The 24,043-nt window shown below is 26.7% G+C and overlaps 3 protein-coding genes across 4 annotated transcripts; 2 read left to right on the top strand and 1 right to left on the bottom strand.

The window, feature by feature from the left end:
* Window positions 1–1,850: 1,850 nt before the first annotated feature.
* Window positions 1,851–11,849, top strand: LOC136971480 (uncharacterized). The gene is made up of 5 exons (XM_067265938.1): window positions 1,851–1,911; window positions 2,062–2,105; window positions 4,026–4,201; window positions 4,269–4,392; window positions 11,729–11,849. The coding sequence occupies exons 2-5, from the start codon at window positions 2,097–2,099 to the stop codon at window positions 11,789–11,791; spliced, it is 372 nt and encodes a 123-aa protein (XP_067122039.1). The 5' UTR covers window positions 1,851–1,911; window positions 2,062–2,096; the 3' UTR covers window positions 11,792–11,849.
* A 6-nt stretch (window positions 11,850–11,855) lies between these two features.
* Window positions 11,856–13,589, top strand: LOC136971479 (uncharacterized). Its single transcript, XM_067265937.1, has 8 exons — window positions 11,856–11,953; window positions 12,026–12,178; window positions 12,257–12,373; window positions 12,462–12,602; window positions 12,681–12,707; window positions 12,843–12,887; window positions 12,978–13,043; window positions 13,122–13,589. Exons 1-8 carry the CDS (start codon window positions 11,915–11,917, stop codon window positions 13,536–13,538), a joined length of 1,005 nt encoding a protein of 334 aa, XP_067122038.1. The 5' UTR covers window positions 11,856–11,914; the 3' UTR covers window positions 13,539–13,589.
* A 435-nt stretch (window positions 13,590–14,024) lies between these two features.
* Window positions 14,025–23,519, bottom strand: LOC136971475 (probable chitinase 10). 2 transcript variants are annotated; one of them, XM_067265935.1, is made up of 16 exons: window positions 23,271–23,519; window positions 19,896–19,951; window positions 18,278–18,541; window positions 17,823–18,001; window positions 17,610–17,734; window positions 17,409–17,532; window positions 17,146–17,331; window positions 16,956–17,075; window positions 16,281–16,545; window positions 15,901–16,198; window positions 15,705–15,828; window positions 15,509–15,633; window positions 15,117–15,426; window positions 14,924–15,043; window positions 14,660–14,852; window positions 14,025–14,586 (listed from the first exon to the last, which is right to left on the bottom strand). In XM_067265935.1, the coding sequence occupies exons 1-16, from the start codon at window positions 23,282–23,284 to the stop codon at window positions 14,384–14,386; spliced, it is 2,706 nt and encodes a 901-aa protein (XP_067122036.1). In that variant the 5' UTR covers window positions 23,285–23,519; the 3' UTR covers window positions 14,025–14,383. The 2 variants fall into 2 exon arrangements, with proteins under 2 accessions (XP_067122036.1, XP_067122035.1); XM_067265934.1 differs by having other exon boundaries at window positions 19,896–19,965; window positions 23,282–23,519.
* Window positions 23,520–24,043: the final 524 nt, after the last annotated feature.

The following is a 24,043-nucleotide window of genomic DNA, read 5'->3' as shown; positions in this document are numbered from 1 at the left end:
GTCAATAATTAGAGTACAATTTAATTTTATATATTATATATTAAGATAAGGGCATTGAGTTAAACATTGAGCATTGTTTGTTAAGAATTGTTAAGCATTGAGTTCATTGCTTGCATTTATAACTTGAATATATAATATATATATTCAAGTTATTTGTTTCATTGACAAATATTAAATTTATTATAATAAAAATTATATTTCTGCATATTTATATTTAATACAATTGTATTAAAATAAAACTAATTTGAATTTATATATTAAGACTAAAGCACTTAGCATTGAGTTTATTGCTTTCATTTACAACATAAATATTTTTTTTTATGTTCATCTTAATAATTATTTTTATCAATTTTTTTTAATAATCATACATATATGATGTTCATATATTTCTTTTCTGCTGTATTATTTAATACATTTATTTATTACATATTAAAATAGGCCTAAATGTTTAATATATATTTAACCATCATTTAAAATTTAATTTCAATTTATTTCTTTTTTTCCTTTAAATTAAACAAACTTTTTAAATTAATAAAATAAATACTAAATTTTTAATTTACCATTTTATACATTTTTATTTTAAAAAACATTAAATTTAATTTATAAATTTTAATATTTATTTCATGCTTTCTATCCTAAATATTATTAATATTATCAATTTTATCATATTTAAGATATAAGGTGAGAAATATTTAAATTAGTGATATATTTCTGATAAAACATCCCACACGTAACGATAGTAAATACAAAAATCACGTGACTGAGTAACATATTATGCTATTGACCCAATAGGACCTAGCGAACTAAGCAATTAATTCAGTGATTTTTATATATATATATATATAAAGCACCCCATATGTACTGTTGGTAAATACAAAGTCACGTGTCTGACGAACACCCCGTCAACCCATTAGGCTATTGACCCACTAGGACCTAACCGAATCTGCTCTAATAGGTCATTCCACTTAGAATAAAGCTAAAAAAATATTTAAGTTTTTTTTTGGTCTTTCTAGAATTATACTGAATAATTAGATCTTTAGTTATGTCGGAAAAATCTAGTCTCGTACAAAATGGCCCCTAGGCTGTGTGGCTTATCTTTATACGATTAATGGAATCATCTTCTAAAACTTGTAAAGTTTATCAATCAAATCTGATAAAGTACCTTTCTAGTTCTAATATTTTCGTACAAGGATTTAAAATTGTGTCAACTTATCAAATCTAATCAAGATCAAGGACTTGACGGTCAGTGTTTGTAAAACGTGCACTCCATGAATTTAATATTTAAATTTTAAATTAATTTATTTTTAATTATCCTTCTTCTAAAACCATAATATTGGACTTGTTCTTTTGTTCTTTTCTAGGGTTTAATAGGATTATTAATACACAATTTAAATAACCTCCATAATAATAATATTATTATTATTACAATATTATATTGTTGTTAAAAGTGATAAAAACGCGGGTGATAAATAATATAAATTAATTATTTAAACAAATTATTGTTATATAATTTAATTTATTATTTATTTTTCCTTTAAAAATATCTCCAAAATTTTTTAACAAAATTTATTAATTACCTTTAACATCGATTTTAAAATTTTATATATGTAAATATTAATTTATAAGCACATAATTCTCGTTATTTATCACACAAAATGTTAATTAATTAAGCTTTTATAAAGATTAATTATTTTTCTGAATAAGAAAAAAGTGTTACTGGATAATTAAAATATGCAGATGCGCTGCTATTTACAAGAATTTCATAATTGTTCTTCTTCATTTTAAGCAGAAATTATTTCTTCCTCATAAAAAAGTAGAAAAAAAAACGTGTTTTGAACTTAAATTTTATCATCCTGACAATCTGCTTCATCCTTTATCTATTCGCATGATCGATCTTCAACTTTTCACCAGGTCTTAGATTCATTCTTCCATTAATAATGGGTGATTTAAATCATATTTAGAAACGTATAAATGCGTTATTTTGGTGCAAATAAAGTTTAAAAATGTTTATTAACTATCAATAAACAATATTAAAATATTTTTCTTTCATTCTGATACCAGAACGTTTCCAGACTTGAATCTTGATCGCATCAAAGATGAGGAAGGTATGATTCGTTTTATCTTAATTAATACTTTTTAAAAATTGTTATCTGTTTTTAATAATTTAATATCTAACATCTCTTCTTAGTTAATAATTTTTAAATATTTCCTGAATTATCTTAAAAATTTTCCTCTTCCTCTTTTTTGTCAACAACCTGTTTTTATGTTTAAAAAATTACTTAATTAATATATAAACTAAATATATTATATATTAATATAAATAGGGCCATAATTACATTAATTAAATTTAATTAATCTTTAATAATAGGCCTATATTTAATCTGTAAAAATTCAAAAATTTTAGTTTATTTACTAGAATTATTACATATTTCTACACACAATAATTCGAAATAATTTTAAAGAATTCCATTTTTAGAACATAATTTATTGAAATTCGAATTTTAATTTAAAAAAAAAAAAAGAAGAAGAAGAAGAGAAAGAAGAAAATGGAGGAAAATCAAGTAGTCAACGAAAGATTTCTGTCATTCCTGAAATCTATGATGAAAGATGAAAAATTGAGTATAAGATGTCAGGAAGAATTCGTAAATATCATCCAGAAAAATACAAATATTAAAAAGAAACCGATACGAAGATTTATTAAAAAATTTGTTCCTGGTTCGTTTATTAAATTAAATAGTTGTAGAAGTAAAAGAAATAAAGATACTATAGAAAAACTGGGAGCTTACGAGAGAGAAATGTTTAGACCAAAACCATCATCCATAAAGAGCGACGAGAAAGAAAGACTTCAAAATATCATGGCTACGGGAAAGCCGAAAATCGAATCTTCAATTCCTGCAAAACGTTTGGAGAAAGAAGATGAAGATAAGTTTTCAGAAATCTTAAATGAAATTAAAGAAAGAGAAGAATTCTTAAATGAAATGAAGCAAATTGGAATGGGCGAACGTTATAATTCTTTAATAAGTAATGAAATATTTCAAAAAATTGGCGAACTTTATCGAATCGATAAAAAGAAATGCAAAGAAATTGGACTTTTGAAATTTAAAAACTTTAAAAGGTCATCTATTTTGGATTATGGAGTGTAAAATGGTTATTTGGCGTTTTCTTTTTAAGATTTAAAAATTTATTTATAAACGAATTCAAAAATAAATAGGACAAAATTGAAGAGGAAGTGAAGAATGTCAACTAGTTTTTTTTTTCTTTCTCTCCATTAATTTTGATTTCTGGTAATAACAATCAAAGATGTATAAAGTGATTGATGTGGAAAAAAGCAATTTGATTCAATCATGCGTACTGACTGGGACAGGTCACACAATAAACCATCGCTTTATCTTCCCTTATTTTATACGTTATAATCTTATTCCTTGGTATTATTCAGAGTTTATACAATAATAAAGTTTCAAAATGAATTTTATTTTATTCAAAACAACAAAGCAATTCAACAAAAACAAATGAAACAATAACAGCTCTTCTTAGAGTTATATACATGCATATATTATTGAATATAAATCGTTCTAATTTAAATACTTCCCTCTATATAGGAAAAAGTAGCATCATTATCATAATTATTCGATAATTTTTATAATTTAACCGTGACAATTTTGACCGTTGATACTATATAGAGTACAATTCAACAATTCAAATCGAAAATTATACAGTCGAAAACAATTTCGCCCTGTGTAACATCACGATACGGGGTCAAATATTGTATTTATAGCTAAACGTCGCAGGAAACTTGGAACAAATTCATTAATCTATGGATTAACCTGTTAAGACGGCCAGTACTTTGACTTTTACAGATCTACATTTTTAAAGCAAGAAAAAAAGTTATATACTTTAACACCTGCTGGATATAAAGTGTAATGTTTTAGTAATTATCTAAGCTGCAAACGAAGTAGAAAAAGTGTTTCTGTTCATTCATGCGTAACTCGATAAAGTGATAATCTTTATCTTCTCTCGTTTTTTAGATCAAGTCCAGACCTCCTCATTTCAATCCAGTCGATTACATATTTTTTCTTCGACGACACGTGATTATGGGGAGAAGTAAGTACGAAATCGATGATATCAAAGAAGAAATAAATGTTCCTCCGCTTTTTGACTTGTTAAAGAAATTAAAAGATGATTTTAACTATTCATTTATAAGGTGAGTTTTTGTTTTTAATACCTAAAAAAATCAATTTTTATTTCTAAAAATATAGCTTTTTTTATAGTTTCCAAGACGAATTTATACATCAAAATGGAATTTCTTCTCTTATCGATGTGCTTAGGATTTGTCAAAATCGTCAAAGTTTACCCGAAAATCAAAGCCGTCCTCAACATTTAAAGAAGTTTTTGGTAAGTAAATTTTAATTACTTAAATTCTTTTTCATTTTTAATAAATTTATTTCGAATCAGCATATAAAATACCTTTAAAAAATATATTTTAAGCGTTAAATAACGCTAAAACTGCATCCTGATTTAAAAAAATCAAGCATTTGATCCGTTTAAATAAATTTAATTAATAGATTTTTATATTCTATTAATGGTAATTAATCTAGAAAATGGATTAACATTACGTTTATTATGAATGGATTATATTTTATTTACATTTATAATTATTTTGTTGTTTATCCGTATTTTAGCTGCAGGAAACGAAACTAAATTATATATATATAGATTTATTCGAGTGGAATTCGCAAGACAATGACAATAATTATCAAACGTGTTATAAATAGTAAATTATTGAATACATTAACATAATTAATTTTATCTACGCTATATTTATACACTATAACTTCGTACTTTACATACCGTAATATGAAGTTATGCGAATAACTTGTGAGATAGTTCCTGGTTTTATTTTTCTTTTTATTTTTTTATAAGACTAGAACTTGTGCTCAGGGTCTTTATTAAATGGAGGTCAAAAACGAAAATTACTGCCGTTGTTGCAAATCTCTACGGTTTTTATTTGTTTATTTCTTTTATATTATAAGATGCATTAATATTTTTTATCACAGTAAATAAGAGGAAGTTTTCGTGTATAATCTTTGTTTACGTGTTTCAGTTTGTTTATAAAATGATAATAAATAGCTGAAACTCGAAGTGAATTTTTTAAAGATTAAAGTGATATTTATTAAAAATAGAAAAAATTTTCAAAATCTTTACATAAAATCGTATAAAGATTTAAAAATGTGTATTTATGTTATAATTTATTCATATTTAATAGGATTTTAAGTTTGGGAATTTTATTAGAGCAAACGAAATTGGAAATATTTAATATTGTATTTAGAAATGTTTATATCTAATCGAATTATTAGCTAATTTATATTTATAAAACTCTACAAATAAAATATATTTTGAAGACGAACTGAAGACAATGTGAAGTACAATCGGTTCTTAATTGCACTTCTAACTGAATTATTCGCTAATCAGCAATTCATATTATAATCGTGCTAATTTTAATTAAATTGCTCATTAAATTAAATTGCAGTCCAATTATTTTCTTATTGAACTGCAATTAAAAAAAAATTGTAGACCTAAATTCCCACTGTCGTCCGTCAGTCCGTCTGTCTTTCCTTAACCTCCAGAATAGAGTTAAACAGTTAAAAGCTAAGACAAAGTATGGAAACTTTAGGAGCAGGACACCCTGATTAACTATATTCAAACTTCCGATGTAGACCGAAAGTCACGTCGTTTCAATTCAAACTTTTTTCTGAAAGCAGTTAATAGATAATTGTGATAGCACGACTCTGTTGCTAGCAGGAAAAGTATAATATACAGGAAAAAGACACTACTAATTTCATGTAGACAGCATACATTTTAAATTAAATTAATTAAAAATTTCATTACCAAAACATTATTCATATCCGTATTCTTTCCAGAAATCTATTAAGTATTCAAAGTTTAAACGATTAAAAAATTTATTACGTAGCAGAAGCGAGATAATAATAGTCTGGTGTCTACGTCCTGTATGTATACAGGCCTATATATTTCTTTTTATGTGAGCTTAATTAATACGTAAATTAATGAATCAACTATGAATTAAAATTAATTAATTCGTTTTATTTGCGTTTGAAATTAATTATAATTTATAAATTTAATAAAAATGATGAACTAAAATTTGTTAGGTACTACAATCTAATTTAATTGTAAGATGATATAATGTGGTCTGAACTTAACTTTCATCAATTTATGCGTATAAATAATAAAATTAAAACCATTTAATTCTATTTATTTAAATAAATAACTAAAATTAAGAATAGATTAATACATTTTTTAGAACCATCTAATAAAGCGTTCTTAACATAAATTCATTCTTTTATAATAATTAAACTCTTACAAAATAAATAGATTCTATATAATGAGACTACCGTAACTATTTTCAATAGCATTTATCATTTTATAAGGTATTTAAATTATAATAATTTAACTTAAACCAAAAGTTACATATCATCAATTCTTTCATAAACATAAATTATTGTTCGTAATATATAAATTATTGATAAAAGGCGCTAAAAAGCAGTTTAATTACCTCATTTTAATTATTAAGTAATATTATTATTCTTTAACAATTTTATAGATTTGTTAATCTGATGATTTATTATACTTGTAATTTATTTTTTAAAAATATCTGAATTCCTTCAAAGCTAATGAAATAATGCGTATAATAAATGGAACAATATATCACACTATAGACGATGTTTAACAATCCCATTCTAAGGGATCTTGAATGATTTTTTTATGTTGGCTCCTGTTGTTATATAATATAATCCAGGAAAAATAAAGATTAATCTTTATTTTTTCCTGGACTATATTTTATAGACACTAAGTGTGTTTATTTAAAATTAAAAATATGTTTCTGATTTGACCTACCAGTGGTAAAGGAGATATACTAGTAATTAGTCGCGGGTTCGCGCCTGGTCAATAAGCTGGCTACGTGGAGTTTTCCGTGTTTTCTTCACACTTCTAACCTTTAAATAGGGGCCATACTTTTTTCATAGAAAGAAGGGTAGATGCATCTCGAGATTCCCCCACTATGACAGCTTGCCCGTGTGTTGCATTACCGTGTCCTACCAAACCTGCAAAATTTATTTTGTTTTAGGTCCCTAAATCCATAGCGCGATACAGATTATAATATTAAATTCAGTATATCAAAGGATTTGTGAAAATTGGCAAAATTTTAATGGATAAAATCTCTCATTAAATTAGATAATAACTTCAAAATATGTTTTGAGTTTAATTTTTTAAAGTTTTAAATATAAATACATTTAAAAATGAAGGAGGCAAAATATATTAGATATAATCAGGCCCACTTACAGTAGGCCATTTGGTCCGAGATTCAAGCAGAGAAGTCCCAAGATTTATTCTTATATTGTAAAAACTTGTTACGAAAATGACATAAATTAAAATTTCTTTTGATAAGTGGTAAAAAATATATTTTTATTTCTTTTATCGGTTTTATTCATATGTTTTTACGGTTTTAGGAACGGATCATCTCCCACATTTATAATTGGTTAGGACATCATCTTGTCAAGAGATGCGATAATACCCTGTATTAATGTGATATGATACACTGCGATAATATACAGTAAAACCTGTCTGAAACGAACCTGTCTAAACGGTAAATAAGTGTCGATGCAGAACGATTTGTTACATGAAATACTATTATAAGCCGGAAATCTACCTAACGCGAAAACAGAATTTTTTATTACAAACTATATAACATAATCTGATTAAAGTATAATTTTAAGGCGTAATAAATTAATGCTCTAACTTGTGGACTCAAATCAGCTTCATGGTAAGAAGAATTAGTTTGTCATTTTTACTTTCCCGACTGTTACATATAACAGGAAGAGTATGGCAATCGGTCAAAAAATGACCCTCCAAGATTAAAAAATTTTTGGACATAGGACACCTTCAAACAGAGAAATTCAAAAAATCGGGGTTTTTTTTTCTATATATGGATCTGTGTATGAGGGGTGCACGATTTTGTTCACCCCGTTTGAAGCTTAATAACGCTTGTGCTTTTTGTCGAAAATTCCTGATATTTTGCGAGGAGGTTTGTTTATTAGAGGGATTGATTCTATTAAAATTTGGTTGTTAAAGGTCGAGGGACTGGTGAGATAAACGGGGTCGTGTGTATCTCCAGTAGGATGAGACTTAATGACAATCGTTGTTAGCATTTGCAATTTTTTATAAAACTCATTTCTACCCTCAAAATTAAGGGGTTTTTTCCATTTTATAATAGTTAAAAATCTAATAAGCTTTTTAATAATAAATGATAACAGATGGCGCAACCAAAATTTTAAATGTTTGCCGATATAGTGAAACAACTCGTTTTTCTTTGTTAATAATATAGTTTCATTTTCCGTAAAACTTTGCAATAATGATATAACTCTTTCTCGCCTTATTCTTTCTTAAAGATTTAATAAACAATATAACCTATATAAAACGAAAACCTGTGAAAAAAAAAATTTTGGCCGATATCGACACTTCGTTTAAGACAGGTTTTAATGTATTACATTATTATATATGTACAGTACATATAATGTTAATGATGTGATATATATATATATATATATAACATATGTAATTTACTATAACAGCTTTCCTTTATGTAATTTTTGTGCAACAATCTGTGTTTTAAAAATCAAAAATGTTTTATATGGAGGCAGGAAATTTTTCATACATCTGTCTATCGGAATGAAATTGTATAGGAAGTTAGTTTTTATTTTTATTTCCTGTTTTAACTTATATATTTTTAGATATTTCTTTCGTATACAAATAAAAATCATTTTTAAAGAGAAAAATTGGTATCATTATAACATAATATAAAAAACTAGTGTAACAAAATGTGAAATTTCTTTCTCGGATATTATAAAATAAATTGCTCCGAGTAAAAATAAGGAAGAAAACTTTTCTGAACAATTTTATTCTCTTTATTTTTTTGTATTAAATTAACCGGAAAAAATTTTTGATTCCAGAAAATTCTATTTTTAAAACTTTATAAATCATATTATACGATATTATTAAATTCTAATATAAATTTACATTTTGATATCTAATCTTTAACTTTTATTAGAAGTACAGAATGATCCAAAACAGTGTTTTATTTTGCGTGTGTCCTGGAACACTCGTTAATATAAATCGGAAACTAAGAATAGAATATTATTTTTTTCTTTACAGAATTGGTAGAAACATGAATATTTAACTAAATTAATTGTATTTTTTGGTTAATTTAGTTAATTAATTGCAATTTAATTTTACCACGGTTGATTGACCTTTGAGCCACCCTCTAAGTATAACATGTAATTTTATTCCTTTTTTTCAAATTGTACATTAATTACAACTGCAATTGTAAAAATGACTGGCATAATAATTTATAAATTACATTATATTTCCAATAAATTCGTTGAATATAAAAATTGAAACTTTAGGAATAGCGTAATTATATTTTATAAAAATCTCTCATTTTTTGGCTGAGAACAATTAATTAAAGAGAATAATTTTAAAAATAAAAACAGTTAATAATTTTTAGTTGAATTTTTCTATAAACTTATAGCTTATTCAATTTTATTTTATTTTTTTCGTTTTCTTTTAACGTTTTGCTGATTATTTCTTGAAGTTTGTATGTAAATATCGAAATTTATGCCTATGCTTATAGCCTATATACGTAAATTGAGATTTATGTATATATACATAAATCTCAATTTATATACATTACATACATTATACAATATATATATATACATTATAATAAATCTCAGTATATATTTATTGAGATTTGTTGCAATCTCAAACATTTATAATTAATATACGAGTATTCTTATTTATTAAATCTAGTATATGTATATATTAAGATTTATTCATATAAAAATTTATACATAAATCTTAATACGTATCAAGTTTATCTAAACAAATTTTCACTGACTTTCATAGAAATATATTTATTTCATTTGGTTAAATCTTCAAGATGTGAAGTAGTATTTAATTTATGATAAAAATTGAATATTTTTATTTTTATAAATTTCAATGCCTGAATTTTATATGAAGTATTGTTTTATAATTTAATAAATACTAGCGTAATATTCTTCATTCAATGGAAAGACCTTTATTCTTTAAAAATCTTTCACTTCATTTTATAGCTCGATGTCAATTCCAAGTAAGGGATTATAAGAATTTCAAGCTTATAAGAAAGAAACGTTGGAGATTTTACTATTCTTCGACGATCCTCATCTTTTTATATATTAGAAGAAGATGAGGATTGATAGAGAAGACTGAAACTTTGTGGACGTACCTATGTTCGATGACAATGCATTTTAATGATATTTTATGGAGGTAGCTCCCCTCACTATCATTTTTCCCATCTCAAAACTTAATAAATATAATACTATATAAATATATAATATAGAATTCATGGGATGTGTGTGTAAATGCACTGTAGTGTTGTATACAGGGGATGGTGAGCCACCATATTTTATATATTTCACATTATTTCTAACCTGATGCAATACATTGTCTATTTTTATTTGATGATAATAGAGATCACAAAAATAGCACAAAGTAGCTTTAAACATTCTTTGAAAATTGGATTATTTTGGAAAACAATACAATACTCTTCGATGCTCTAAAAATATATAAAATAATTCGTAAAAATATAAAAAAAAAAAAATAACTTTTAAAAAGAAATGTTTACGATATTAAATTTTACAGTTAGATTTATATAATATTATTTATTTCTATAATTCGAGTAAGATATTGATTTTTTCGTATCTGCATTATGAAGAGAGAAATATCCTTACATATATATGTACTACGTAATTTTAATTGAGTAAAGAGAGAAAAAATAAATATTGTAAATTGAAACACGTCAGAGGAAGGTATAGGGGGTCAACCAGGTTCTAGTCCCAAAACTTCTGAAATCTCTCTACAACTGTGGTTATATATTCAGCCAAAATTTTGAGTCAGTATTTAATCGTATTTTATTAATTTTGCAATATTAACTATAAAATAAATCTTAAAACTTATTAAAAAGGCAAGTTTTTTTTTTTTTTGGTACTATCGAAAGTTTTTTGTTTGGAAAAGGCAAGTGTTTTAATAAATAATTTAGACACTTTACAGACTTAGATTTACTAATGTTTTAATGTCAATACGGAAGAAATACCGAAGACATCCGAATTCTAACTTTAATAGTAATGTTTTATTAGAAAAGTAAACATATTGAATGACTGAATTTATATGTAAGTCTATCAATATTTTCTAAGTCTTATAGTTAATAAAAAAAAAAGAAAAAAATGTAACTTATACTGGAAAAAACCTCACGATACTGCAGAATAGAATGCTTCACTTGTGGCTTTGTCTAAAAATTATTTTAAAAATATCAGTTTTGTGAGGATGATGAAGACGATATCACTCTCCAAAAAGACAAAAATAGATTTTGGGGGGGCGAAAATTAGTTCTGAGCGAAAAAATATTGGGAATCATACTAGACAGGAATATAATTATTACTATAAAACGAAAGATCATAAACGTATACTTAACAAATAAGTGAATAAATAATAATAAATATAAAGTATATTAGCCTTTAAATTTTATTGGGAAACGATAAAAGACATTGACTATCACACCGCCATCTGTTAACCATATTATGAAACAATTACACATTAAATTAAATTAATTTTTATAATTTCAGAACGAAGAATATATTTGTTTATTGACGTTAAAAGCAGCTTCTGTCCATAAAGTATGTAATTAATACAAATATCCATTAATTTTATATATACGTATTGTATGTAATCTTTCTTCTCATTGATATCAGAAAACGTTGGATTGTTTAATTAACCATGCTACAGCATTATCTACACTAGCTTGTAGCATCATGAGCAATTTTTTAAGGACAAGAATTGTGGCCATTGAAGTAAGCATTGTGTTTTCTAAATATATAATTTTTTTTTTTTTTTTCAATTTCTGATTAGTTAATTCTCATTAGCTACTGACTAAATGCTGTAAACATCACGTAAATGGATCGAATAAATTATTAGAAGCGATGTCATCTGTCAAATTAATATTTGGTGAATCTGTTAGATTTAAATTTCTAGTATCAATGTTGAATGGAGGAGGGAAAAATTCTATTGTGTTTCAGGTGCATTTTTATCTGTATTTTGCTTATTTTTATAAAAATTCTCACATTTTAAAGTATTTTTATTCAAATAATTTTCAGAGAGTGTCTTTAACTTTCATCAACACTTTATTGGAAAGTTGCTGTAGATCAGCTGATCGGGTTCGAATTCAATGTGAATTAGAAGAAGCTGGATTTGATATTAATTGTATGGAAGATGTAAGTAATATATATTATAAGATTTATATTTTTAATTATTTACAATTACATACTTAAAAAATTTATTTTTAATTACATAAATTTGCAGAAATTTCACGAATGTAAAGTTGCTCCAAATGATAGATTGTGGATTGAAGTCAGAAAATGGAAGGAAATGTATTTAGATGTACAGCTGGCCCTTAGAGAATATCAGACCAAAAGTAGAGAGAACATTAAATTACTGCAAGAAGTAATTAAAACATCGTCTAAATAATTACTTAATTGTCTACCCATTATCATTTAAACTTATTTCTTTCTAATTTTACAGGTAGATAACCTTCGTGACACGATTAAAGTGAGTATTTAAATCAATTAAAAGATATATATATATATATATATATATATATATATATATATATATCAGTAGATTTAAGTTTATAAAAGTACGTAAAATGTTTTAAAAACTTTTTATTTTTTAAAATAATTTTAGAAAATGGAAGAAGATAAAATGAATTTATTAAAGACAGAGAAAGAAGTTAGTTGAGAATTTTTTGTCATTTTTCTTTATTAAATTTCAATGTAAATTAATTAATAAAGATAAATTATTATATATATTTGATTTTAGTTAAAAGAAAAATGTGATAAACTTCATCAGCAATTGAGAGATTTTAAAAACAATTTCAAAAATCAGGTATTTTGTGTTTTTTTAATACAATTTATTTACTATAAAAATAAACCGGTTTAAGTTTAATTTATATAAATCTTATAGCCTACTTCAGATCTGTCACTACCAGAATTTGAAGAAGAAACTTACACAGATTCTGGTCGTTTCAGTAACGATAAAGAGGAAAATATTCGACAGATTCCTTTAGCTTGGAAATATCCACCTTTACCTCAATCTAAAAGAACTGTAATTCGCAGAAGTCGTTCTTCAGAAAGGAAACAGAAACAATTATCTATAAACCGTAGCAGATCAGAAAACAGAGTAACACCCGTAACGTCTTCGAACGATAGAACGAATATAGACCGTTATAAACACTGTGACGGCTTTTTCTTCAAACCAAATGTACGATTTTCTAGTGTTACGACAACTTCGGTATATAAGCCTTCATATATAAATAATCAAAGCAATATGGTTCATAAAGAAATCGCTAGAGCTGTCAAAGAAATTGGAGGTTGGTTATAAAATTTGCATATTTTTTCGTTCATTTGGAACACGATCTCATTTTTTATTATTATTTTCACATGTAAACGAATGTAATATTCAGTATTTAATATAATTTTTTATCATTTTTGTTTCATTAATTCTATGAGGTTTCTATTTGTTTCGGGTGTTTTTTAATTGATATTTTAAATAAAATTAATGAAATCTTAAAGAAAATTTTATTATTAACGGATTAAAAACTATTACACCAACAATTAAATACAAAATATCGTTTTTTTTTAACAACCATAAAGCACTTTTATTTTAGAATCTCCCTACCAAAACAACAATCGATTTGCATAAATATTTCCATAATTGGTTGAGATTTTTCTATATTAACTTTTAAATATAATATTTTGTATATAATTTAATATCGATAACGACTCTTTATAAATCTATAAATTAAAAAATATATATATAAAGGAGTGACGAGTTTCGTGTTAATTCTCTCTTTTTTCATATAAATTACAAATTTATATATTGAACTTTTTATAATTTCTTTTAAATTACATTTAGAAAGATTCGTTACTAATGATATATTAATTTACAAAATTTTAAAATAATATAAAAAATAAATTGAATGTAGAGTCGAATTTTTATCACAAAGTTAAGAATATTATTAATTGTATCACACAAAAAATATCATCACCGTCGAACTTCCTTCTACTTCGGCAAATGGAAAATTTTTGAAATCCGTAAATAGAAAAGATTCCTTTATCATAAAAATAAAACCATGTCAATGGCTAAAAATCCTCTCGGCGCTGAAACCGTTTGAAAACACTTCAATGTCAACATGAATTAAAAAAAACAAATATATTTATATATCATCAACCCGATTTAAAGTTGCTACAACTCTCTACGTTTTCGGGCCAATCACATACGTTTTCGTCAGGATTAAACACCAAATTAGAAGGACAAGGCATGTGATGACGTCTTTTTCCTTCACACATATAGTACATGGCACAGTCCTTTTTATCAGCATGATAACTAATGTGTCCGTCGGCTTCTTCGCAGATTACTTCATTTTTATCTGTTGCCGAAAAGTAGAAAACAATTAAGAAAGTTGTTTAATAAACTGGTATTATGAACGTTGCTATACATACCAATGACTTGGCCATACGCGTTATGTACATTGCTACTTTGTGCTTCTAAATTAGCTACTTTATAGCCCTTTAACTCTTCTTTAACAGCGTTTATTAATGGGTATTTACTTCCCATACAAGATCCTCTAAAATCATCCATGTCTATTGACCAAACCATAACACCTCCGAATCCATTTTGTTTAAGCCATTGCACCTGTTGGATATGATCATATTAAAAATACACACATCATAACCTATGTTTACTTAAAATTATAAAAAATATACCTTTAATTTAAGACTTCTTTGATCATCAAATCCAACCCATTGGTCATTCTTATAAGCATAAGGTACCATTTGTTCATTATCCCACACCAATGTTGCACCGGATTTAAGCATATCACAGACCTTAATTAAAAAAACAAATTTATTTTCTTTGGAATTTTTTAAATAAATTAAAATATAATAGCGTGTTGCTTACCTCATAAAATGCAAGGACACCGGGTTCTTTAGTGTAATTTCCTGGCTTGCCTCCATCTATAGCAGGTGCTCCTATATCCGTTAGAGTTGTATTGCTTAAAGTAAATGTTCTACCATATGTAGGTATTCCAATTAAAACTTTTTCTTTCGATGCTCCCTTCTTAACCCACTCACTAGCACTGAAATCGACAGTTAATTTTTTATGATAAGCGCTAGCACTGTATAGAGAAAACAAAGGACTGTTATGTCCAACTTGGCGTTCCCAATTTCCATGAAAATCGTATGTCATAACATTTAACATGTCGACGTATCTATGAAATTAAATTAGCGTTATGAATTCCTAAGTACATCACTATTTTATATAAAATTTTAAATGTTTAAATTAAAAATTACTTGTTTATTTCTGGCACATCATAACCTGCGGCAATTGCTTCAAAACTTGCAGGAACAGCAGCAGTTAGAAGTAATCTCGCTTTGTCTGAAGATCTAGCTTCCCCATCAAAAGCTTCTCGTAAATCCTGTATTTTAAAAATAATTTTTATTACATCCAAATATCTAAAACACATTTGAATTTTAAATTATTTTTTACCTTAATCAAGTTAGTATATTTCTCTTTATCCTCTGCACCGCGAGGAAATTCCCATGCAATATCTATTCCATCAAATTTCATTTGTCTCAAATATTCAATTACATTAAAAACAAAGAGCGATTGTCTAAAATTTAAAAATTTATTTAAAAATTTTTATAAATTTTAATATTTATAAATTTAATTTTATGTGACTCACCTATAATTTGATTTTGTGAGTTCTCTGAAAGGTCCCGTTCCCGCTAGCCATCCTCCAACAGATAAAAGAATTTTCAAATTGGGATTCTTATCTTTAAGGGCTAATACCTGAGTTAACATATTTTTTTCTTGTTTATTTCCATCGTCTATCGCTTGAAGTTTTAAATCTTTAACAGTTGCAAAAGCATATATAATATGCGTACATAGTTCTGGTTCGATCTTTTCTGGATTAAATTTCCCTAAAGCTGCTCTTTTCGATGACCAGCTGGTAAAGTAGCAAACTATTCTAGCATTGGTAGCTAAAAATTATAATTTATTAAACTGTTAATATTAATATTTATTAATTAATTGAATTGAATACTCTAAAACTGAACTTCTTACTTGACTCGGGTGGTGGTTCAGTTGCAACATCCTCTTTGGCTTCAATTGCTTTGGACGTTGTAGAAATTACTTTAATTACAGGTTTTGGCCTCTTATTTCCAAAAGATGCTAAATTCGTTGGAGATCTCTTTGGTTTATTCAATAATTCTTCACCTATAATTCCAATTAATGGATACGTCTTTGGTATACACGTTCCTTTAAAATCATCCATATCTACGGACCAAACCATTGCCCCGGCATATCCATTTTGAATAATCCATTTCATCTATTTAATAACATTTTTTTAAAAAAATCTTATTTATTTAACTTATTTACAATATATTTTTCTTATGTATACATTATATTTCCACATGGTTATACATGAACTTTCTTAGTGTCAATGACCTGAATTGCCTCCTTTATTCCCTAAACCGATACCACCCTTAAGTTTATCCATAAGATTAGACAAATTCTATATAAAAATATACAATTAGATACGAACTAAAGTACACATCAATTGAACGGCTTGGATGAATTTTTAGGTCAATATTCCAGTTTACAAATGTTAGTTTTCCGTATTGTTGCCATTAAATAACACTCCTACTTTCTGTTTAAAAACAAACATGCTAACTCCCTTTGTGCTAACGAAGTAATTATTCGATTTAAGAAGTTAGAATTTTAGTCTTAAATAATTACCTTGTTTCTGATACTTCTTTCGTCATCAAAGCCAACCCATTGATCTCCTAAATATGCATATGGTACTTTCATATCGTCATCCCAAACATAAGTTGCACCTTTCTTCAACATTTCGCATATCTAAATAAAATTTTATATTATTTTTATTTTAATAAAGATATTTATTGAAGAAAGATATGGTGGTTCTTACCTCGTAATAAGATAAAAATCCTTCTTCTCGAGTATATTCGCCAGCTTTGCCACCTCCACGAGAAGGCACATTTACTCCATTAACAGACGGATTAGCTAAAGTAAAGCTTCGGCCATAGGTAGCTATACCGACTACGATCTTATCTTTAGGGGTGCCTAATCTTTCCCACATTTTAACACCGAAATCCTTTTTATAAAAAAGCAAAAATTAAATAAATATTTAAATTATTATTAAAAATTTACTATTTAAAAATAGATACTAACCATACACAATTGTTTTCTCCAATTTGATTCGTTGTGAGGAGCAAACAATGGGCTGTTATGACCAGTTTGGCTTTCCCATTTTCCATGGAAATCGTACGACATAATATTAATAAAATCGACATAACTAGAATGAATTACTGTTAATATCGTATTTTAATAAAAAAAAAAATTAATTTCTTTAATGCATTATTTAACACTTACGCTGCAACAGCAGGAACATCATAACCTCCTCTTACTACTTCAGCACCAGCTGAAGCTGCAATAGTGAGCAATAAACGTGGTAATTTTTTTTCTCTAGCTTCTTCTTCGAAAGCTTCGCGTAATTCCTAAAAATTATGAAAATATCCAAATTTATTTGACTTAGAAAAACTTATATTTATATATTTAATTAAATAATAATACTATTTTATTTACCTTTAATAATAAAACAAAATTTCTTTTATCGTCACCTCCACGAGGAAATTCCCAATCCACATCTAATCCATCAAAATTTCGATCCCGTAAGAATTTAAGAGCACTGAATATAAATAATTGTCTATTATATCTATTAGAAGCCATATCTTTAAATCTTTGCGTGCCAAAGGACCAACCACCTAAAAAAATCATTCAAATAAATTATTAAATTAATTAACTCACTCGACAATACATATATTCTTATATACAATATAGTAGTAAGAGTTTTTATTTTTTTTTTTTTCTTTTACGAAAATACAATAAAATTTTCCCACGTAAAACATAGTAATTGGAACATGGATCAACTCTCCACTAGTTGCTCCTGTCGCAAGATTAATTACTAAAGGGCACATAAGCCATTCAACTTTAAATACTGACAATTGCCCGAGGGAACAAGTACGAAAAATTCTACTTACCTACTGCAAGTAATACTTTGAGGTCGGTATTTTTATTTTTTAAATCCACCAATCTTTGGTACATTCCTTTCTTTCCGCTTTTGGAATCGTCCGTTGCATCGAAAGTTGATATTTTATGTTTTTTCATCCATCCGAAAGCGAATATGAGATGAGTACATAGATTTGGTGGAATATCTTCCGGATAAAATTTCCCAATTTTTTGTCTGTATTGTGACCAATTCGTATAATAACATACTATTTTCTTAGAATTGTTGGTTTTGGAGCCTGTATAATAAGAAAAAAAAGTGGAAAAAGTTAGTTTTAATTGCTTCACCTTTAAGTTTCAAAATAGATTATGATTCTAACTTGCATGCAACCAAATTTGACATATTCTATTAGCCTATATTTCCTAATAAATCCTATTTAACTTACATTAAGTAAAAGATTTTCTTAATATTTTATTAAGAAACAGTTATTTAAATTGACCAAAAAGCATTTATTCCACCCTTCATTCTTCTAATAAAATTAATAAATGAAGGCATATTAAAGTACACTTCAACTTAAATATTTCTTAGTGTTATTAAAGCAATCATCCTAATATGCAAATAGGTTAATGATTATTTCTTATAATCCATTTATTTAAATTTTTTATTCTGATAGCCATGAAATATTTCTAAGAAAATTATACAATTGTTATGTCGTTCAATGCTCCACCCCGTATAGACACTTCTCAGAGCATATCACGATTGCATCGCATTTGCCCGACGATAGAGAAAGTATGACCTAAAAAGAAAGTTATGAACCAAAATTTAGAGTCCACTTCCCTTAATTTACAGTCATTTAAATGTTAAAACATGCACATCCACACATTAAATTTCGTAAGCAATCCATCAATATACTTTATTAAGATTGAACTTTTGACCTCGCATTTTTTTTTTTTTTTTAGAAAATGAATGAAATGCTTCGTTAACATTGATTCACTCTAATTAATATAAAATATATTGTGTTTATTTCGTTAAAACTTGCAAAATATTTCCATTTTCGCATATTTGCTGTGTATATTTAGAGTGTAAACATATTAGTGAATATACAAATTGACATTGTTAGAATTTCATTGACCTCGGAAAATCACACTGATCTTATTAACCTCAATCGTAAAGAAAAATCTTTGACCTCAAATCACGTGATTATGAAAAACTAGGTGATTCTAGAAAAAGGATGTATTACTCTCCCTAGTAATTATCGATTGTCATACTTCAAAAATATGAATTTTAATTTTGCACCATTATAGTAAGAAAAATTCTACTCTTACTCTAAACACGTGCGACTTATATATACAGGTTATATTTACAATAAGAGGTAGAAAATATATAATATATATATAAAAGCATTTTATAAAAATATTTTCAGTTTATGAGCGATTTCGAAACAATGCCAATAAATAGATTACATATCTTGTCAGTTAGACAATGAAACAAAAACAATCGAAGATTTCTCAAAAACAATAGGCCATTTTATACACCCACCTATATATACTTTCTACCCTCTCATGCCAGACACTTCAACCTTAAAACCTGCATGAAGTAGAACATGTAGATTTTAATGGTCTGCAAAAGAAAAATGTTTCAAATATACTTACTGGTACGCCTTTCTGCATAATTTCCGACTGTACAGCACAATATTAGTATTATAACTGTTACTGTTAAACCCTAGAAAGATATAAAAGAAAAGATATGAATTGTTATACTTTCTGAATATAAAACAATAAAAAAAAATATATATATATATATATATATATATATATTATTAATTACGTAACGCGTGACATTTTAACACGCTCTAAAGGGGGTTGTTATATATGACATTGGGTCATAAATGGCATCGTTAGTTGTACAGGTATAATTATAAAGGAATATTTTAGTTTTGGTTAAAGTTTTTCAGTGCATCTTTTACAGATGAATAAACTCAACTAAAATTATCCTGTTCCATTTGTAAATAACCTGATATACGTATGTTTTAAATGCGGTTATAAATGTGTAGAGTTTTAGGTAAATAAAAAAAATGACAAAGAAAAAAAAAAGAAAAGAAAACTTCGATTTTTCCTGAGATACGAATGTGTACAGAATGCGGAACTTTCTTTAATCATGAGAAAGCAAGCTTGACGTGTATAATAATGTTTCTTCTTAGTAACAAAAAGCTATGATGATTTTACTGTTTCGACGAACAAACAGGAAATATTCAGTATTGTTTAAATATTTCGCCTCGAGTAATATTCGAGATCGTTCAGCCAAAAACTTTCAATTAATGGATAAGTTATTTAAACTTTCTTCCTTTATTAATATTTAACACGGGATCATTTCTTAGTTGTAAAGCCTACATTTTATTATTTATAATTTTTAAAATATACCAAGTATGGCACTTAAAAGAAGAAAATAGTTAATATCGTTTCTAAAATATAGGAAAACTGCTTTAAAAAATATAATGAATTTTATATTTAAAATATAGGAGAATGGCAAATAAATGTAAATTTCAAACTTAAAATACAACGAAATGAAACAAGAATGAAGAATTTCGTATTTAAAATATTAATTAAAGGTGTTGTAAGCACATAAATTGCGAATTTCGTATTCGAAATACAAAATTTAGCACAAAAAATGATGGATTTTATACTTAAAATACAGAAAAATAGGCATAATAAATGTAAATTTTGTGTGTACAATATAATCTAATTTTTTAATATTTCAATAATCTAAAACGTAAATTTAATTTATATATGTATATAAACTGTTATTATATTATAGAATTGCAAAACCGTAGTGTAGAAAAGTGATTTTAATCAGGACTTATTAAAATTATTCCCTGACCTGAAAAAAGGGGTTAAATTTCTCATAAAGCAACAAGGAAGGATATTTTAAAAAACCACCTGAAAATTAATTTTAAAGTGAAAATTATGTTGATTCTTTTTAGATTTTGTCGAGAATATAATCTATCTTTTAATGAATTAATTCAACACGTGACTGGACTGTAAATAAAATTAATAGAAAGCAAAATTTCGAAACGAGTAATCGAGTATCAATCAACGCTAATCTCTTTTATCTTGTTACATTTTTATTGTTATCAATAAAATGAAAATATAAATAACTTGGAAAAAAATAAGAAATATTGAATTGTAAATTTCCTGAAGGTTGAATAGAATATTTTCTATTTAAACATTCATTTACAATTTACTTTCCAATTAAACTACTTTTTATGATAGTAAATGTCCTATATCTTCTCGAAACCTAAATAAGAATGAACATTCAATTCTCTTAGACGAGTTTTTCAGCATTATGACCCAACGAGCTTAACTTTCCTGCAAATTATATATCTAACAGGGCTTTCTCCAAATACCCTGAGGTACATAAGGACCAGTTACTGAATTTTGTGAGGGAAGTGTTTAGTAGGTTACTGTGTTTGCGACCGTGTGAGTGGCCTTGGACCATTCTTCCTGTTCCTGCAAACGAAAATCTGCTTTGACAAACACCGCTGATACATTAAACAATACCATTATCGTATCGATAATCTAGAATGAGCTTTGCTTTACTCTACATTAGAAACAAATATAACTTCCATTCAATCGTTCTAAATTTCCAAATTTGTTTACGTCATTATTCTTGGTATACCTTATTCAGTTCGACAGTTGCATAGTTGATTAACCTTAATATATATATACATATATTTTTTTTTTCTTCTTTTCTTTATAGTTGTACTCTGCGATTCAAATACACCGGATCTTTCTCACTTAGTACAATGACCTGATAATAATTATTCGCTTATTTTAAAAATAGAATACGCATATGGTCATTCATAACAGTTCTCTTAATCTAGGTATATCTTTACACGATATTTATGCATAAATATCGTTTCTTTTCCTTAAAAATGTCTGAAAAATACTGGAAGTTCTGAATATTTATGTAAGAAAATGTTTGACGTTCTAGTCTTTATAGAGTAGAAACTACTCGGACTTGTATTCGTACAAAATAAAAACTTAAAAAAAGAAAAAAAAATAGATCCAAATGCAGAGCATCAAAGGTCACATCAGGATATTCTTTTTTTAATCTTTCCTATTTACTTCAAGTAGGTAAGGATGGCATTGAATAATCAACATTCATGCATGCGTGAAGAAGGATATCTTAAGATTATTGTAGCAGAAGATCCGGATATTGCATCTTCCTCGATTTTAAGGAAGATTCCAATTACAATATATCTTAAGAAGATATTCGTCACTTTCGACTCTAAAATTAGTCATATAATAATACATTTTTCCTATATATAGATCAGAATTAATTTTATTTTAATCCATAGCCTAACAATGTTTTTTACGCAATGGACCATATTATTAGGTTAACTATCTGTGTTCAACCCTCACAAATATATACATACACATATATATAGTAAGCCAGAAACTTTAATAAACTTAAATCTATTTGTGTAATTTCTATTTTAAATCGAAATTTTTAGTTTAAATATTTTTCCATGCTTCGTAATTAATAATAAAATTCTCGATTTTCAATTTTTTTTCACTGGAAACGACTTACATGTATTAAATACAGAAATATTCTATAGAAAAATTAAATTTTTGCTTACTTATTAAAATAAATATTGAAGTTAAAGCAGCTGTTAAGCCGGAAATACTAAAATTCTAATTAGAAAAATACTAAAAATGCCTCCACTCACTTTAATAGCGAGGTTGAGATCGAAGTTTTCAACGCGAAAACGTGTACGTCGGACGTTCGGCGCCGCTTTTCTGTAAGCCTAGAAGTTTGGCGATGGCGTTTGGAACGTCAGTGGAATCATGCTCGACATTCCAAAGGCCATTGCCAAACTTCTAGGCTTACAGGAAAGCGGCGCCGAACGTCCGACGTACACGTTTTCGCGTTGAAAACTTCGGCCTCAACCTCGCTAATATATTATCTTTTTTATGTTTTAATTGTGCCAGTTTAATTTTCCTGGTGTAAAAAATGAAAATAGGAAGAAGTTACTCACCATTGCAGTCTGTTATTATCCAAAAAATTATCTTTTATCCTTTGATGTTCGTATATTAATAATTTGCAAGGTAGTAATAGAACCTTGCAACTGCTGTAACAGTCTTGCACTCCTCTATGGTTCTTCTCATTAGCACTGAACCGTCAAAAGAACAAGTACAGTAGTTTTAAGAGAACATCACGAATACTCGATCACATGATCAAACTATTCACCAATCAACATACGAGAAACTGGGTGACCATACAGCGGTATAAGTGTACAAGTATACAGAGAACAAGACCTGTTAGACTCTAACCAAATGGAATTATATATATATTAAACTTTAGGTAAATTAATCAAATTATCGTAAATCAAATTATACGTATAAATATTAAGACTTTTTGAATTATTTAAACGTTAATAAATAATACATAAGATACGCATGGTCTTGCAGAAGGGTGGGTACATTTTACTCTACGCTGCCTAACCCTTTTTAATTTGCTACCTTTATATAATATGTGTAATTTTAAGATGACAATAAGAATTTTACGATGTAAGTCATCTAAACACATGACCGAATTTTTCATTGCATTCAGGAAGTGACTTCGTTTAGAAAATCTTTTGTAAAACGAAACGTGATCGACAATTGAATCGTGACATAATGTTTAAGAAGATCCAAATGGTTCAAAATAATAATAAATTAGCAAAAAATCTTTTGAAGAATTTTACTCCTCCTCAACTGATATTAAACTATTCTTAACGATTCATTGTTCTTTTTTTGAT

The sequence above is a fragment of the Centruroides vittatus genome, unplaced genomic scaffold, assembly GCF_030686945.1.
Source record: "Centruroides vittatus isolate TY-2023 unplaced genomic scaffold, ASM3068694v2 contig_2565, whole genome shotgun sequence".
In the NCBI taxonomy this organism is placed as follows: Eukaryota; Metazoa; Arthropoda; class Arachnida; order Scorpiones; family Buthidae; genus Centruroides; species Centruroides vittatus.
The sequence above is the reverse complement of the archived record's forward strand: the minus strand, read 5'-3'. Positions and strand labels throughout refer to the sequence as shown.

Excerpts from the sequence above, each read along its gene's own strand:
- LOC136971480 (XM_067265938.1), top strand. Across the intron at positions 4,202-4,268 it reads TTTAACTATTCATTTATAAG|TTTCCAAGACGAATTTATAC; the intron begins GTGAGTTTTTGT and ends CTTTTTTTATAG. Across the intron at positions 4,393-11,728 it reads AACATTTAAAGAAGTTTTTG|AACGAAGAATATATTTGTTT; the intron begins GTAAGTAAATTT and ends TTATAATTTCAG.
- LOC136971479 (XM_067265937.1), top strand. The coding sequence starts at position 11,915 with ATGAGCAATTTTTTAAGGACAAGAATTGTGGCCATTGAA. Across the intron at positions 12,708-12,842 it reads ACCTTCGTGACACGATTAAA|AAAATGGAAGAAGATAAAAT; the intron begins GTGAGTATTTAA and ends AAATAATTTTAG. Across the intron at positions 13,044-13,121 it reads AAAACAATTTCAAAAATCAG|CCTACTTCAGATCTGTCACT; the intron begins GTATTTTGTGTT and ends TAAATCTTATAG.
- LOC136971475 (XM_067265934.1), bottom strand. Across the intron at positions 17,735-17,822 it reads ATTTTGTTTTATTATTAAAG|GAATTACGCGAAGCTTTCGA; the intron begins GTAAATAAAATA and ends CATAATTTTTAG. Across the intron at positions 16,199-16,280 it reads TGAACCACCACCCGAGTCAA|CTACCAATGCTAGAATAGTT; the intron begins GTAAGAAGTTCA and ends TATAATTTTTAG.